Consider the following 15,481-nt stretch of genomic DNA (forward strand, 5'->3'; position numbering starts at 1 on the left):
TTTATTTGCTGCCTTCTATTATAGTGTACTTTAAATAAATAAGTATAATTTTTCTTTCATATATGTGCAGATTTTTTTTTCCTTTTGGGATTTTCTTTTATCTTCTAATTGTGTAAGCTTTAGCTTTGCATTTTTAGGGAACCAAAGTGTTCTCATTTGTTTGACGGGGAAACATTGTAGTGATTAATTTGATAGGATTTTTAAGGGGAATGTGTTGAGTATTTTGACAGCTATAAAGTAAGTTATCTTTATGACATAGAGGATTAATTGCCTTTTCATATCAAATACGGAGTTTGTCTAAAAATGATGATCTCAATGTCATGTAATTTACTCCATTCTTCATTTATTCAAAAATAGTTTTTGAGCACTTACTATGTTCCAAGCATTGTTCTACGCTTTGTAATTCTCAGTTTGGCAATTTTAGGAGGAAAGTGTATCATGAAAAAATGCCCAAGATTTATTAAGTGACAAGAAAGCAAATCACAAAACTGTGTATGTTATGATCCCAGTGTATTTTAATCATGGAAAATCAAATTGGCATGTAAACGATAATTATCTTTTAGAAGAAGTGGTGAAATTATGGAGGACTTTCCTCTTCTACATATGTATTTGGTCATGTTTGCAGGTTTTATAATGAGCGTGTCGTTTGTAATCAGAATAAAACTTGTAAAATACATGGGAGTATAAAACATCTAGTTTTTTTTCTTTGTATCTGTTTGTATATAGATATATGCACACAATTTTTTATAACTGGAATCTTACTATGAATATAAACATATATCCTTTCTATGTTTGTGTATATACCATTTTACTACTCTCCAATTGCTAATCATTTAGAATGTTTCAAAAAAATTTTTTATGTATGTGTAGTCCTGTGAACATCTTTGTACATGGTATATCTGCCTGCAGTTCTGATTATTTCATTAGAATAGGTTCTTAGGAGAATGACTTAGTTAAAAAATATACACTTCCTAAGCATCTTGGTAAATACTTCCAAATTACTTCTTAGATACATTGTACCAATTTCCAGTGTATAAGAGTGATCGATTCACTGAACTCTGATGTTGAACCTTATTAAGGTCGTTTAGTTTTGGGTTTTGTTTCGTTTAGTTTTGGGTTTTGTTTATTAATCTGTATGTCTTTGTAAGAAATGTGCTATGTAAATTCAGGTGGTGTGGATCACAGTGTTGAGGGAGGAAGGATGGTACTGATGGGATTCTGTTTTTACAATTAATATTCTAAAAATAATGTGGAGAATAAATAAGACTTTTCATTTATGTATTTACATTTTTAGGCAATTCTGTCTTGAGCTAAATGGACTTGCTGTCAAACTTCAGGTAATAGTTTCTTTAAAGCTATAATTGAAAGTTCTGGCTTTTTTTTCTGTTTTTGTAACTTAATGTGCTTACAAAGACTTGCCCAGGATTTCTAATTATTGTAGACTTTTACATGCAAATGTAATAATCCAAATAAGCGTTTTCATTATTATTTTACATATTAAGAAATGTAACTATTTTTAACAGAGTGAATGCCATCCAGATACATGTACTCAGATGACAGCAACCGAACAATGGATTTTTCTTTGTGCGGCTCATAAAACTCCAAAAGAGGTGAGAATTTATGAAATACAATGACTAATAAATTTATCATGACCTAAGTTTCTCCAAGACAGTGGTAGACAAATTTTTAGAGTTTCTACTTCACTGTTTATTTTGCCGTTTGTTTTTTTTTGTGTTTTTTTCCCTAAAGATTGGCACCTGGGCTAACAACTGTTGCCAGTCTTTTTTTTTTTATTCTGCTTTATCTCCCCAAACCCCCCCTGTACACAGTTGTATATCTTAGTTGCACGTCCTTCTAGTTGTGGGATGTGGGATGCCGCCTCAACGTGGCCTGACGAGCGGTTCCCTGTCCGCACCCAGGATCCGAACCCTGGGCCGCCACAGCAGAGCGTGCGAACTTAACCACTCGGCCACAGAACCGGCCCCTGCCATTTGATTTACAATTTTTTGCTGCAAAGTTATTGCCACAGTGCTATTTTAGGATCTCTTATGATTAATATCATTTTTCATAATTGAGCAATTGCATGGGCTACAACTTACTGGCTATCACAGAATAGCATCTGTCACATCATGCTGATATCTAATGTGTAATGGATGAGATATAACCTGTTTAAATTTTTGGTTCAGTCATAATTTCTTTTGATAGGAATGACTGTTGGTGATTACTAGTTGATACTTAGTCTATTAAGTAGAAATGTTGCTTTTGATCTTTTTAACTTTATAGGTTATTTTCTCTCTACATTTCATTAATATTTCTTACTATTTATTTGAAACGCACCATAATGATTTTCCTCTCCATAACTGGTCCTATATTGAAAAAGTTATTCATGTTGTTTTCTCCTCATTTAGTTTTTGTCAAGGTGAGAGTATAGGAAGTAGCAGGTGTTTATAAAATGTTTTTTGTTTTAAATAATTCCTTCATATTATCTGATACCCTGTACATTTTCGTTTTTCCTTAGTTATTTCAGAAATGTCCATCACAACTGGTTTGTTTAAATTATGTGTTAACATTTCCCTTGATGTTCATTCCCTCTTAATCTATAGTAATTACTTTTTACTTGACATTGACTCATTGAAAATAATTGGGTTAGGCCAGTACTTTAGAATTATAGACCTTCAAATGATCATTGTATTGACAGCCCTCTAAGGCTTGAAGACAAGTGACTCTTTAGTTGAAAAATTAACATCTGATGTTCTTTTGTTTGCAAAAGGTAAATTCTCCAAAATAAGGAGTGTCTGGTACCACTCTAAGCAAGTAGTACGTATTTGCAAGAGAGATTTCATTCAGGGTGTTACTTTTTTGTGTTACTAAATTGAAGCAATATTAAGATTGTGTTTCATTCTACATCTGGGAAAATCCTAGCAGTTTTCATTGATAATTCACTGAAATTGGCTACGTAGTATAGCGTGATGTGATCATTGCAATTAGGAAACTGAATCAAGGTCAGTTTCATTTTGGCAAATAGTAAAGATGCATTATTCTCACATTAGAGTAGAAAAGCTATCCAGTTTGTAATGTATTATGAGATTTATGTATACTGTCATTGTCATATCCACTGTTTTCTTTGATTAATATTAAGTGAAAAATAGGATGATCATCAGCATTAGGTCCCGTGAATGATTCTTAAAATTGCAACATTGCTTGCTGAAAACTGGCTCCATTGAATTGTCCAAGTGCCAAGGGAGGATGATAGTAGAATTTGTAAGCAGTAGTTAAATGGAATGGGATTACTATAAAAATATAAGCAAAAGAGAATCTTGAAAGGACACTTTTTGAATTCTTTTGTGCAGTCAGGAAATAATAGCAACTGATAGTTTAGGCACTAAGAAAGTTGCTCTTATGAATTAAAAGCACTGGGCAGATTCTGAAGTGGAAGAGGCAGGGTACTCAGCACTGGTGATGATTTATTCAGTGTCCTTGGGAATTAAAGAGGCATCGCAGCAAATAGACTTAATTGTACAAATAGTGATTGTAAGTGACAAAGGTTATAAGTTGTCACTATCTGTTAACCCTTTCATTCACATGGAGGTTGTGGTCACTTGTAGCTTTATGAATATATGTTTGGCAAAATATAATTTATAAAAATTTGTATACATTACTGACTATTTTGTAATCTACTATATTTTTCCAACTTTTTGATGTTACCAATGATGTAGAGTAGGATTAGGTAACTGAGAATTAATTGGGAGGAGGTGGAGGGAAGCAGCTAAAACAAGGCAAAACTCTTCCCAACTCCAAAAAAAAATCCAGAAATCAGTTAAAGATCTACACTTACGCTGTCTGATACAGTAGTAGCCATGAACTGCATGTGGCTGTGGAGCACTTAATGTGAGTAGTCTAAATTGAGATGTACTCTAAATGTAAAGTACATACCAATTCAAAGACTTAGTGCAAAAAAACAATGTAAAATATCTCATTGAGAGGTAACTGAGCGGGGGGCCGGCCCAGTGGTGTAGTGGTTAAGTTCACACACTCTACTTCGGTGGCCTGGGGTTTGCAGGTTTGGGCCCTGGGCGCGGACCCACATACTGCTCATTGAGCCATGCTGCGGCAGTGTCCCACATATGAAATAGAGGAAGATTGGCATGGATGTTAGCTCAGGGGCAGTCTTCCTCAAGCAAAAAGAGGAGGATTGGGAACAGATGTTAGCTCAGGCCCAATCTTCCTCACAAACAAGCCAACAAAAACAAACCTGGATATCTACATACAAAAGAATGAAGTTAGACCCCCCTCTCTCACACCATATACAAAAATTAGATCAAAATTGGGGCGACCTGGTGGCGTAGTGGTTAAGTTCATGTGCTCTGCTTTGGTGGCCCAGGGTTTGCAGGTTCAGACCCTGGGCACGGACCTGTGCACCTCTCGTCAAGCCATGCTGTGGTGACATCCCACATAGAAGAACTAGAAGGACTTACAACTAGGATATACAACTATGTACTGGGGCTTTGGGGAGGAAAAAACAAAAAGGAAGATTGGCAACAGATGTTAGCTCAGGGCCAATCTTCCTCACCAAAAGAAAAAAGCATAAGAAAAATTAGATTAATATGGATCAAAGACCTATATGTATCAGCTAAAATTATAAAACTCTTAGAAAAATACATAGGTATAAATCTTCATGACCTTGGACTAGGTGGTGATTTGTTAGATATGACACCAAAAGCACGAGCAATGGAAGAAAATATAGATAAATCAGATTTCATCAAAATTTAAAAAATTTTTTTGCTTCAAAAGACACTGTCAAGAAAGTGAAAAGACAACCCACAGAATGGGAGAAAATACTTTTGCAAATCATATGTCTGATAAGGTCTAGTATCCAGAATACATGAAGAACTATTACAACTCAACAATTAAAAGAAAACCCAAATAAAAATGAGCAAAGGATTTGAGTAGGCATTTCTCTAAAGAAGTTACACAGATGGCCAATAAACACATGAGAAGATGCTCAACATCATTAGTCATTAGGGAAATGCATATAAAAACCACGATGAGAATGGATAAACAAAATGTGGTATATACATACAATGGAATATTATTCAGCCTTAAATGGGAATGATATTCTGATCCATGCTGCAACATGGATGAACCTTGAGGACATGCTGAGTGAAATAAGTCAGATACAAAAGGACAGACATTGTATGATTCTACTTATGTGAAATATCTAGAAAAGGCAAAGTTATAGAGACAGATAGATTAGAGGTTGCCAGGGAGTAGCAAGTGGAGGGCATGGGAAGTTATTGCTTAAGGGTTATAGAGTTTCTCTTTGGGATGATGAAAAACCTTTGGTTAGAAACAGGTAGTGGTGATGGTTGCACAACAGTGAATGTAGTTAAGGCCGCTGAATTGAACTTTAAAAATGGTTAAAATGGCAAATTTTATCTATTTTACCACAATTTTTTTAAATGGAAAAGAAAGAGACACCTCACAATGGCCTACACTTCACACAGTAGCATGACTAAAATATAAAAGACAGATAATAACAAGTGTTGGCCAGGATGTGCAGAACTCTCATACAGTGCTGGTGGCATTGTAAAATACTGTTGCCGCTTCGGAAAACAGTTTGGAAGTTCCTCAAAATAGTAAGCATAGAGTTACCATATGACTTAGTGATTCCACTCCCACGTTTCTACCCAAAAGAAATGAAAACATATGTCTGCACAAAACTTGTACACTAAAGCTTACAGTCACATTATTCATAATAGCCAAAAATGCAAACAGCCAAATTTCCATCAACTGATGAGTAAATAAACAAAATGTGGTATATGCATACAATGGAATATTAGTCAGCCATAGAAAAGAATGAAGGCTATAGAGCAAGAAACATATTTTACAGAATTTTGTATAAAAAACATTGTCTAGGGGCTGGCCTGGTGGTGCAGCAGTTAAGTTCACACGTTCTGCTTCTCAGCGGCCCAGGGTTCGCCAGTTTGGATCCCGGGTGTGGATGTGGCACTGCTTGGCAAAAGCCATGCTGTGGAGGCATCCCACGTATAAAGTAGAGGAAGATGGGCATGGATGTGAGCTCAGGGCTGGTCTTCCTCAGCAAAAAGAGGAGGATTGGCAGTAGTTAGCTCAGGACTAATCTTCCTAAAAAAAAAAAATTGTCTAAAAATGTTTTGAATCAGGAAAAAAAGTCATGAGGTACTGATTCATGCTGCACTATGGATGAGCCTTGAAAACATGCTAAGTGACACAGAAGGCCACATGTTATTCCATTTTTAGGAAATATCCAGAATAGGCAAATTCATACAAGACAGAAAGTAGTTTAGTTGTTGCTTAGGGTAACAGGAGAGCATGAGAAGCGACTGCTAATTGGTACTGGATTTTCTTTTGGAATAATAAAAATGTTCTTGAATATAGTTGTGATGGTTGCACAGTTTTGTGAATATACTGAAAACTATTGAATTGTACACTTGAAAAGAGAAATGTTGTGGTATGTGAATTATATCTTAATTTAAAAATACCCTAAAACTTTAATTTTTATATCAATTATATGTTGAAATGATCATTTTGGCTATGTAGAGTTAAATAAAATATATCACTACAGTTAATTTTACTTGTTTCTTTTTAGTTTTTTAATGTGGATACTAGAAAATTTAAAATTAAATGTATGGCTTGCATTATATTTCCGTTGGACAGTACTGATATAAAGGTTGTAAAACTGTCCCATGGTACACCCAAATGACCAATATGAGAAACAGTGATTTGGGGTATTTGTTTTTGACCAGATCACCTGTAGTCATATATATGGAGAAAGATAATTTTTTCAATAAATACTGCTCATGGTACTGTTTTAGGCATTGAGTCCAATAACCATAAATTCCCATGGATGTATAGTTAGAAAAATACTTTTTTTGTTATTTAGATAATCTTTCTCTATTTGCCATGGCACTATGCTAAGCCACATTTAGTAGTTATTAATTTACATTTCTAAATACCAGCTTCAATCTCAACTTGAAAAATACTCTAGTTACTGAGTAGAGCTGGAGTCCTTGATTCCTTTCTCTAGTTCATTTTTTCCTTCTAGTTCATTCCCTGGTTCATTCTCAATTCTCTCTACTTTGATGCTTCTCCCTGTCTGCCCTCAGATGAACTAAATGAGGAGAATAACTTTGCAGTTTTATTTTTTCTTTGATAATGATTTGCCATGAGACAGTAAGTGTCATTGTTTCTGATATGGAATAGGATAAGACAGGTTTATTAAAGTATAAAGAAACTTCAGATTTCATGTTAAATTTCAAAGGAGGTTCAAGGAGAAAATTCGTTAGAGAGCTGCTAGATTGGTAACAGTGCCAAGGACATAATAAGGGATGCTTTCTAGGATGCAAAGAGGCAGTGAGCCCTGGAGGTATTTGAGAAGAGGGAGGATTCTGGGCTACTTGGTAAAGTATAAATCGGAGTAGGAATCAGCACATCTGGGTGGTTTTCTGAGTCCTTCTTCCTAACTCTCTATCTTGATTAAGTCATTGACTATTAGTCAAGGGTAGTCCCTGCTGCTGTGCGTTGCTCTCCAGGGCTCCCTCTCATGCTTTAGAGTCGGGATATGCACACGCTTGCTTACTTGAATCTCTGTGATAGAATCAGCTTGCTCTTAGACAGCATGCCTCAAGAGCAGACTTTCCTAAGTTGGACTGCTTGTTTTTGAAGGATTCCTTATCCTTGCCTGCAGATTTTTAAGTTCGGGCAAGAAGCCTATGTGTATACTCTACAACCTAGCAACCTCAGTTTCCTCATTTGTGAAGTCAGAGGTTAGATTAGATAATGAGGGGTTCTTCCCAGCTCTGAAAGTTGTTTTCTTCTAGGTACGATGTTGAGAGTAAGAAGTTGGTAGACTAATTCATGTACCTTCTAGAAGCCTGATATTGCAGTTCATGGGGATAATAAAGTCTTATTTATTGACCTAAGATTGAATTTTACAATCATTCTGATATTGGAAAGGACTTTTTTCTTAGAATATGCTCAGGTTTTTGGAATAAGATGCCTATATGATAAATATGCCTAATCTAAGAAGTAGAGCTCTTTATCGATGCATTTTTATCTGCTTTCTTTTCTAGTGTCCTGCTATAGACTATACTAGACACACACTCGATGGTGCTGCATGCCTTCTGAATAGCAATAAATATTTTCCCAGCAGGTAAACAAAACTTAAACATGATGTTCAACTTTTTGGATTTAATTTAAAAGATTGATGTTTTTAAAAGTTAAACTAGGTTTCTGGTTAATGCATTGTATTCTTTATACTTTTTTTTTCTTTTTTCAGCTCTTGTATATTTGGCTTGTTCAATATTATTCAAGTTTTGAAATTAGGGTTGTGGTTAAACTAAAGGCAGCAGGACTTGGCTCCCAAAGTTCATAGGCCAGTTCAGTCAAGGGTAGTCCCTGCTGCTGTGCGTCACTGTCCAGGGCTCCCTCTCATGCTTTAGAGTCGGGATATGCACACGCTTGCTTACTTGAATCTCCGTGATAGAATCAGCCTTCTCTTAGACGGCATGCCTCAAGAGCAGACTTTCCTAAGTTGGGCTGCTTGTTTTTGAAGGATTCCTTATCCTTGCCTGCAGATTTTTAAGATCTGGGAAGAAGCCTGTGCATACTTTAGTATATTATTGGAGAGGTTTGTGACTGGTTTTCTCTTCTATTAAGGTATTTGTTACCAGGTGGATAGATTTGGAGATTTTTTCCCCCCAAATATCATTAACTTCAAAAAGCTTATATAAAATATGTAAAAAAATACTGGGTTTTGCCTTAGTTCCCTATATACATTTTTTTTTAAAAGACCATCAGAAATAAGCAATTTTTATTTCTCAAAAAAAAAAAAAGAATAATCAAGTTCTATAGAAGAAAATAATACTTCCTTTCGGTAGTTTTAATCATCTCTAGCGGACAGAGCATTAATGTTGTAAATGTATGTTTCAGTAAATTTTGATTTATCAGGGATTCGTTTTAATTGCATTAAGCTTTAACAAAGTTTCAAAACCATAATACTGAATTTCTTAGGCCATGTGGCCCAGGAGTAAAGAACAGGCGTTCTAGTCCTGCCCTTGCTACTTACCAGCACTGTGACCTTGGACTGGCCACTTATTTTCCCTAGGCATCAGTTTCCACATTTGTAAATTGAGAAGATTGGGCTGTATTGTTCCTAAGATCTGTCCAGCTCTATGCATCTATGGTTTCTTTTCTATTTCTAGGGTTAGCATAAAGGAATCATCTGTAGCAAAACTAGGATCAGTATGCCGTAGGATTTACAGAATATTTTCACATGCTTACTTTCATCACCGGCAGATATTTGATGAATATGAAGTAAGTATATTTCACTAATTGTCCTGATACATTCTTATCAGAATGACAATGATATGTTGATACTATGTCTAGTTTTTTTGGTTTTGGATAGTAAATTAAAATAACATTTTTTTCTTCCTCTCTACAGAATGAAACATTTTTGTGTCATCGGTTTACTAAATTTGTGATGAAATATAATTTGATGTCCAAGGATAACCTGATTGTACCAATTTTAGAAGAGGAAGTTCAGAATTCAGTTTCTGGGGAAAGTGAAGCATGATGGGAATCATGTAGAAAAAATGTACTGATCACGTAACATTAATTATGTACTGTATATATATCATTTTAGACACATCAATCATGTATCCATATTATAGCTTCTTTGTTTAGTATAGGTTTTGTATGCTGAGTGTTGCCTTTTAAAATGGGGAAATACTTTTTAAGTTATTCATAAACTGTATATTCACCGGTGTGGCACTCATGGTTTTTAAATAAGATTAGTATTATCTGTTTATAATGCCTGTTAATAAAAGAATTTACAGTTTGGTAAAATTGCTGCTAAACAATCATTGGATCACAATCCTCATCAAATAAACCCATCTGTAAAAAGATGAGTGAGCTTGAGGTTTCGCACAAACCATTTACTAAAGAAATAATAATGTTTTCTTTTGGTTTTACCCCTAAGTTTAGATATTCTAGAAAATTCTGTAGTACGTGGTTCAGTCTTAACTGTTAACTTTTCAGAAATGAGATAAAAATGTTTTAAAATTCTGTTTATAGTTTTTGATATACATATATGCTTATGTGTATATCCAAATATAAATGCATATGAAGCATTAGTAATACTGAAATAATTTTACTGTACTACATAAAGTATATTCTAGACCAGCATACCTGGAAAGGATTTACCTTTCTGCAACAGTGGACTGTTACATACAAGGTGATAAATAATAAGGCATGTAAATGATGTTCCCAGTGGAAACCTGCCCTGTCCTTCCCTTCTCCTCATTTTCCTTAACTCTTCCCCAGACTACATTAGCTGAGAAGCTTTTCACCAGACTGTGATGTAGTGGTGGCTTATACCTATTTATATTTATATTTGTATTGCTTACAGATTATACCTCATATTCACAATTACATTACACTACGGGAAAAATGTATTGGCGTAGGCTTTTGCTTGTCTTTGTCTTGCAAAATTGTTCTAACTACTTGGAAAACAGTCTTTAAAGTAGTTTGGCTCTCCCTGTTAGTAATATTAATCTTTTCATCTAACCATCTAAGCAGCATTTAAATAGAGTTGAAAAATATAGTGTAGTATTTATTTTACACCCCCTCCCATAAAGTTTGTTTAAATTATATGCACATGTGAGATTTTTTGCAATAATTCCCAGGTTCTGAGGATGTTGATTAATGGTCATACATTTTTTGGACTTTGTTATCATTTGGTGTCTTAAGAAGGATTCAACTGCAGATTTTACAATCTTAGAATCTATTGAATGGTATTTTTAACAGCACTGGAGGTCTTATTGCTAAACTGGTTGTAATGAGGCACTAAGATAGGGTAAAAAAATTGTACAGGTAGTGAAAAAATATTTAAATCCATCTCTTGAACAGAGTTAACAAACATGGAGAAATTCTTTTTCATTGAAAAGGGTTATTTTGAAATGAAGATGAAAATATATTCATCTTGATTTTTTTTCAAATTTGAGGAAATAATTTATGCAGTATCATTAGACAAGTATGTACAGCAAAACTGTGGGAAATAGTAGCATACTGAGAGCGTGTATATATATTTCTGCCTTTCCAAGCCTGCCAGTATATTTGGCTTTGAACACTGCTGTTCCAGCAGCCAGTCATTACTTTGCCCCAACTCGTGATTATCTTTTAAGAAGCTTTATGTTCACAATGAAAGGAATGTTGACTTTAAAATTAGGCATTTATGTTAATGTCACTATAAACCAGTGAGAAAAGTAATTTTTACACAGACTTGCTGAATATTGAGAGACTAAACTACTAAGTTAATAAATTATATATAGCAAAGTAGCTGTTCTCCCTAGGCAGTGTCTCACAGTGGATTTCTGTTGCTTGACTGTTTTCTTAGTGAACATTTGAACTAAGGCAGTGGCTGGGATTGGTAATCTGGCTAAGAAACACATTTTGAATAACATGGTTTGGTGTTCATGGGGAAATAAATATGATTTTTTTCTTTCTCATGCCATCTTACCTGTACTGTGTGTTTGGAATTGATGATAAAAAAAAAATCCCCAAAAGAAAACGTTAGTTTGTAGTAGTCTTGCTTTTGTATTCGTATTGACATCTCATTGTACCATCAAGTTGGCTCACCATACTAAGACCTAAATGAAACAGTACTGTTTTTCCTTAATACTGTTTACAGAATTTTTAAAATATACATGTGTATACCTAAGTGGTATTAAAAAAAATTAAGGAGCTGGCAAACTATTGATTTCTAAAGTCAGCATTCTCAGAAGAGGAGAAGGGAAGACTCAGTTCTGTGCAAGAAGGAAGTTAGTCTCTACTTTTTGTTTGGATTATCCTATATAGATCCAAAAGTTAAAATTTTCTTTCTATAAAATTATTTTGAACATATAGTCAACTCACTCTTTTTCTCCTATCATATCTGGGAAAGTAGCTAACTTTTAATAATTTATGTTCTTGTAAATATAGTTTTTTTGTGTGTGTACATTTTCTTTGACTTGTATTAAATTTGCATTTCTAGAACAGTTTCTCAGTTAAATTCTTAATGAGTTAACATTTTTTTGATATCAGAATAAAATTTAAAATCCAAGATTGCATTCTTAGCAAGGACTGTGTTACAATTTTAAACATGTTTACCAACTGATGTGAAATTCATTGTAATAGAATTAGTTATTTTTTTCTGTGGGTACTTTGTCCTACTCTCTATATGATGACATCTTTTTACCTGAAGGCTCCCTGTAATTTTATTTGCACAGGTAAATTCTACATTTTATATACTTTACTTTTTGAATACTTCTTGAATGTGCTAGAGGTGTCTTGGTGTAGTTCTTCCATGTTGTGCAAATGTTTTAGTAAAAGTAGTTGACTTATTTCTTGAATGTAGCTAATTGTTAACTAAGGAGACACTAAGGATGTCTTAGTACTCATTTAGCAGTTTATTTGAGATGGTCAAAAAAATCCAAATGTTTTCTTTCTTTTTTTGTGAGGAAGATTGGCCCTGAGCTAACATCTGCTGCCAGTCTTTCTCATTTTGCTTGAAGAAGATTGTCACTGAGCTAACATCTTGTGCTAATCTTCCTCCATTTTGTATGGGGTGCCACCACAGTGTGGCCTGATGACCCCGGGCAGGTCCACGCCCAGGATGCATTATTAGTGTAGGGTACAATATAACAGTAGACAACCAGATAACTGTCAAGAGAATCCACTAGAGGGTTAGATTACTCATCTGAAAGATTTAATTAGGAGCCTCATTCCTAACATTTGGGGATGCATGGATATTTTATGTGGGCTGGGTATCTAATTTCAGTACTCCATTTGTTTGGTTTTTCTATTTACATTTTTTGTAGTACATAAAGCTTCATATCAAGTGTGGGAATCTAATGTAATTAAGCAAATACCATATTTGCAAAAGATAAATACACTTGATGTCCTGAACTTACATCCATGAAGCTAGTCTGTCAATTAAGTGTCTCATTGATTCTAGGATTAGCTACAGCACCAACATTCAAAATTAGTAAAATTCTCATTCATTTTCTTAATGAAATCAGCGTTTTATCCTGATCTGGATTTCTGCTCTAAACCACTTTGGGTAGACCTCATGAGAACCACCTGTATCTTATATAACAATTAGAAATTTTCATTTAAAAATTGTAGTTTGTTGTAGATTATAGGATTTTCTCTGTCCTTTTTTGGTGACGGTGTCAAAGGAACATTCTCATAGAATATGCTTTATGTAAAAGAATTTTGTACATCTCTGTATTTGCTGATTTTAATGTTTTTGTTTTTCCTTAGTGTCTAGAAGAAAATGTTAGTTTATTTTTTAAAAATGCTTTATACCTAGTTCTAAAAGTAAGAGGCTAAATCAAATGGATGGACAGGATTCTGTCCCTATATTTTCCCCTACTCCCCGTCAGAGGTAGACTGGGGGGAGTCAAAGGAACAAGGGAACCCCAGAGATGAGGAAACAGTGGGTATGGTCATTATTGCACTAGCAAATGAGATACCCACTTCACCCAATTCCACTAATTCAGTAAAATCCTTTGACTTTTGAGGGTACACCTCTACTTAGCTGCCCTAAAAAATGTCATCGTGTTTTTAAAACCAAGTATGTATGTATAGAGAGAAATTTTTCTTGCCATGATTTGGGTAATATTTAAACCACTCTTAAAATATTTGGTGCTTTTGGTTTTTTAAATGTCATTTTACAAACAAATGCAGATCTTTGATTCTGATTGTTGTGATACCACATTAGTGACTGTATTAGTTTTCGATGTCTGCTGTAGTAAATTACCACAGACTTAGTGGCTTAAAACAATATGAATTTATTCTCTTCCAGTTCTTGAGGTCTGAAGCTCCATTTTACTGGGCTAAAATTAGGTTCCTGCTTCTCTCTAGAGGCTCAGGGGGAATCTGTTCCTTGCCTCTTTCAGCTGCTCGTGGCCGCATCATTCCAGTTGCTCCCTCCATCATCGCGGCCTTCTCCGGAGGGCTCTCTGCCTCTTGCCTCCCTCTTCTGAGGACACTGTGATGACATCACTGGGCCCACCTGCAGAATCCAGGATCATTTCCACATCTCAAGATCCTCAATCACATGCGCAAAGTCCCTTTGCCGTATAAAGTAACACTCGCAGGCTCTGGGCATTGGGAAGTGGACGTCTTAGGGGCCTCTTTATTCAGCCCGCCATGGCAATCCTCTCAAATTCACAGTATTAATCTCAAGAAGTTCTCCAGACTACAGACTTAATTTTTACTCTGAAAGTGATACTTTTTATTTCTTGCATCTTATCTATTTATGTCTCCCAATCATACATACTTAGTTCAAGTCTTGGAAAAAGTTGAACTTGAGATCATTTTCTGCAGATTACTGTTTACTATATCCTCTTTGTACTGATCCAGCTAAGTTCTTGGTGTGATCTTTTAGTTAATACATAAAACTGATCATTCTGTGGTTCAGAGACCTTGCTTACCAGTTTGTGCAAGAACACACTAGGAGAGATGGAAGAAAATGAGGTGGAGGCATGTTTTTCAAGCCTCCTGCATCAAAAAGCAAAGGGAGAGTTTAAAACTAGAGATTCCTGGGCTGCACCTTTGGAAACTGATTTAACTGATTGAGAAGGGGAGGGCCTGAATCTGGGTTTTAAAAGCTTCCCGGGTGATTGTGATGTGCTGCAGTTTTGGAAACCATCGGGAAATGTAGGAGCTGAGGTGAAAGTTACTCTTCTTTCAAATCAGTCAGTAGTCATTGTAGCTGTTCTTTTCTCTGGGGGAGATCACTCTGACAGTAGCAAAAACGCTCACCTGTCAGGTAAGGTCCTAGGGGAGGGAGTGAGTTTGGGCACGCCGTCTGCCGCTCCCAGGGGTGCAGAGGAGGGTGAAGGCTGCGTGGGGCAAAATGGGGCAGGAGGCCCCTCAGCTCAGCCTCTGCCTCGTTCCAGCTTTGTCGCCACAGTTGGCAAGTCATCCTGTTTGTTTTTAAGTGTGGGGGAACCTATTTGAGGCTGTTGCATCCCACAATTTGATGGAATTCAAAAGCCTTTTATAATGAGGCTAAAACTATTTATGAGGACCTTTATGGCACTGTGGGCAACCCTTTTGTATTTTGGTTTGGTTTGATTGAGGAAAATCAGGTAAATTCTAACAGGTCTGTAATGTTTTGGTTGCTTACAAATGAAAATACTGCCGTTGCAGAATTTCCAAGTGCAGCTCGCATGGATGTGGGTGTGTATAGAGGAAATTGTGTTTAGTTTTTCTTTTCTGAAGAAGCGAATATGCCCCATGCCTGCTGGTCAGGAATCTTTAGGGCACTTAGGGATAGTAATTTTTGCCATCAGGTTTGTGCAGTCTTGTTTAGCGTATTCGAGACTGAGGAGCATATTTATCTGCGGGCAGTACAAATATTGAATCACCACCTTGAATCACTTGGGTTTGCTTT

At 35.6% G+C, this 15,481-nt stretch overlaps 1 protein-coding gene across 2 annotated transcripts in view; it reads left to right on the forward strand.

Moving 5' to 3' along the window:
* The window catches only part of MOB4 (MOB family member 4, phocein), a 38,481-nt gene extending 26,074 nt beyond the window's left edge, over positions 1 to 12,407 (forward strand). For both annotated transcript variants that reach the window (XM_014845971.3, XM_014845967.3), the window contains 5 exons: positions 1,295 to 1,337; positions 1,524 to 1,610; positions 8,112 to 8,191; positions 9,243 to 9,354; positions 9,482 to 12,407. In XM_014845971.3, coding sequence (XP_014701457.1) covers positions 1,295 to 1,337; positions 1,524 to 1,610; positions 8,112 to 8,191; positions 9,243 to 9,354; positions 9,482 to 9,613 — 454 coding nt within the window. In that variant the 3' untranslated portion in view covers positions 9,614 to 12,407. The remainder of the gene's footprint in view (positions 1 to 1,294; positions 1,338 to 1,523; positions 1,611 to 8,111; positions 8,192 to 9,242; positions 9,355 to 9,481) is intronic.
* Positions 12,408 to 15,481: the final 3,074 nt, after the last annotated feature.

Source organism: Equus asinus, chromosome 4 (assembly GCF_041296235.1).
Source record: "Equus asinus isolate D_3611 breed Donkey chromosome 4, EquAss-T2T_v2, whole genome shotgun sequence".
Classification (NCBI taxonomy): domain Eukaryota; kingdom Metazoa; phylum Chordata; class Mammalia; order Perissodactyla; family Equidae; genus Equus; species Equus asinus.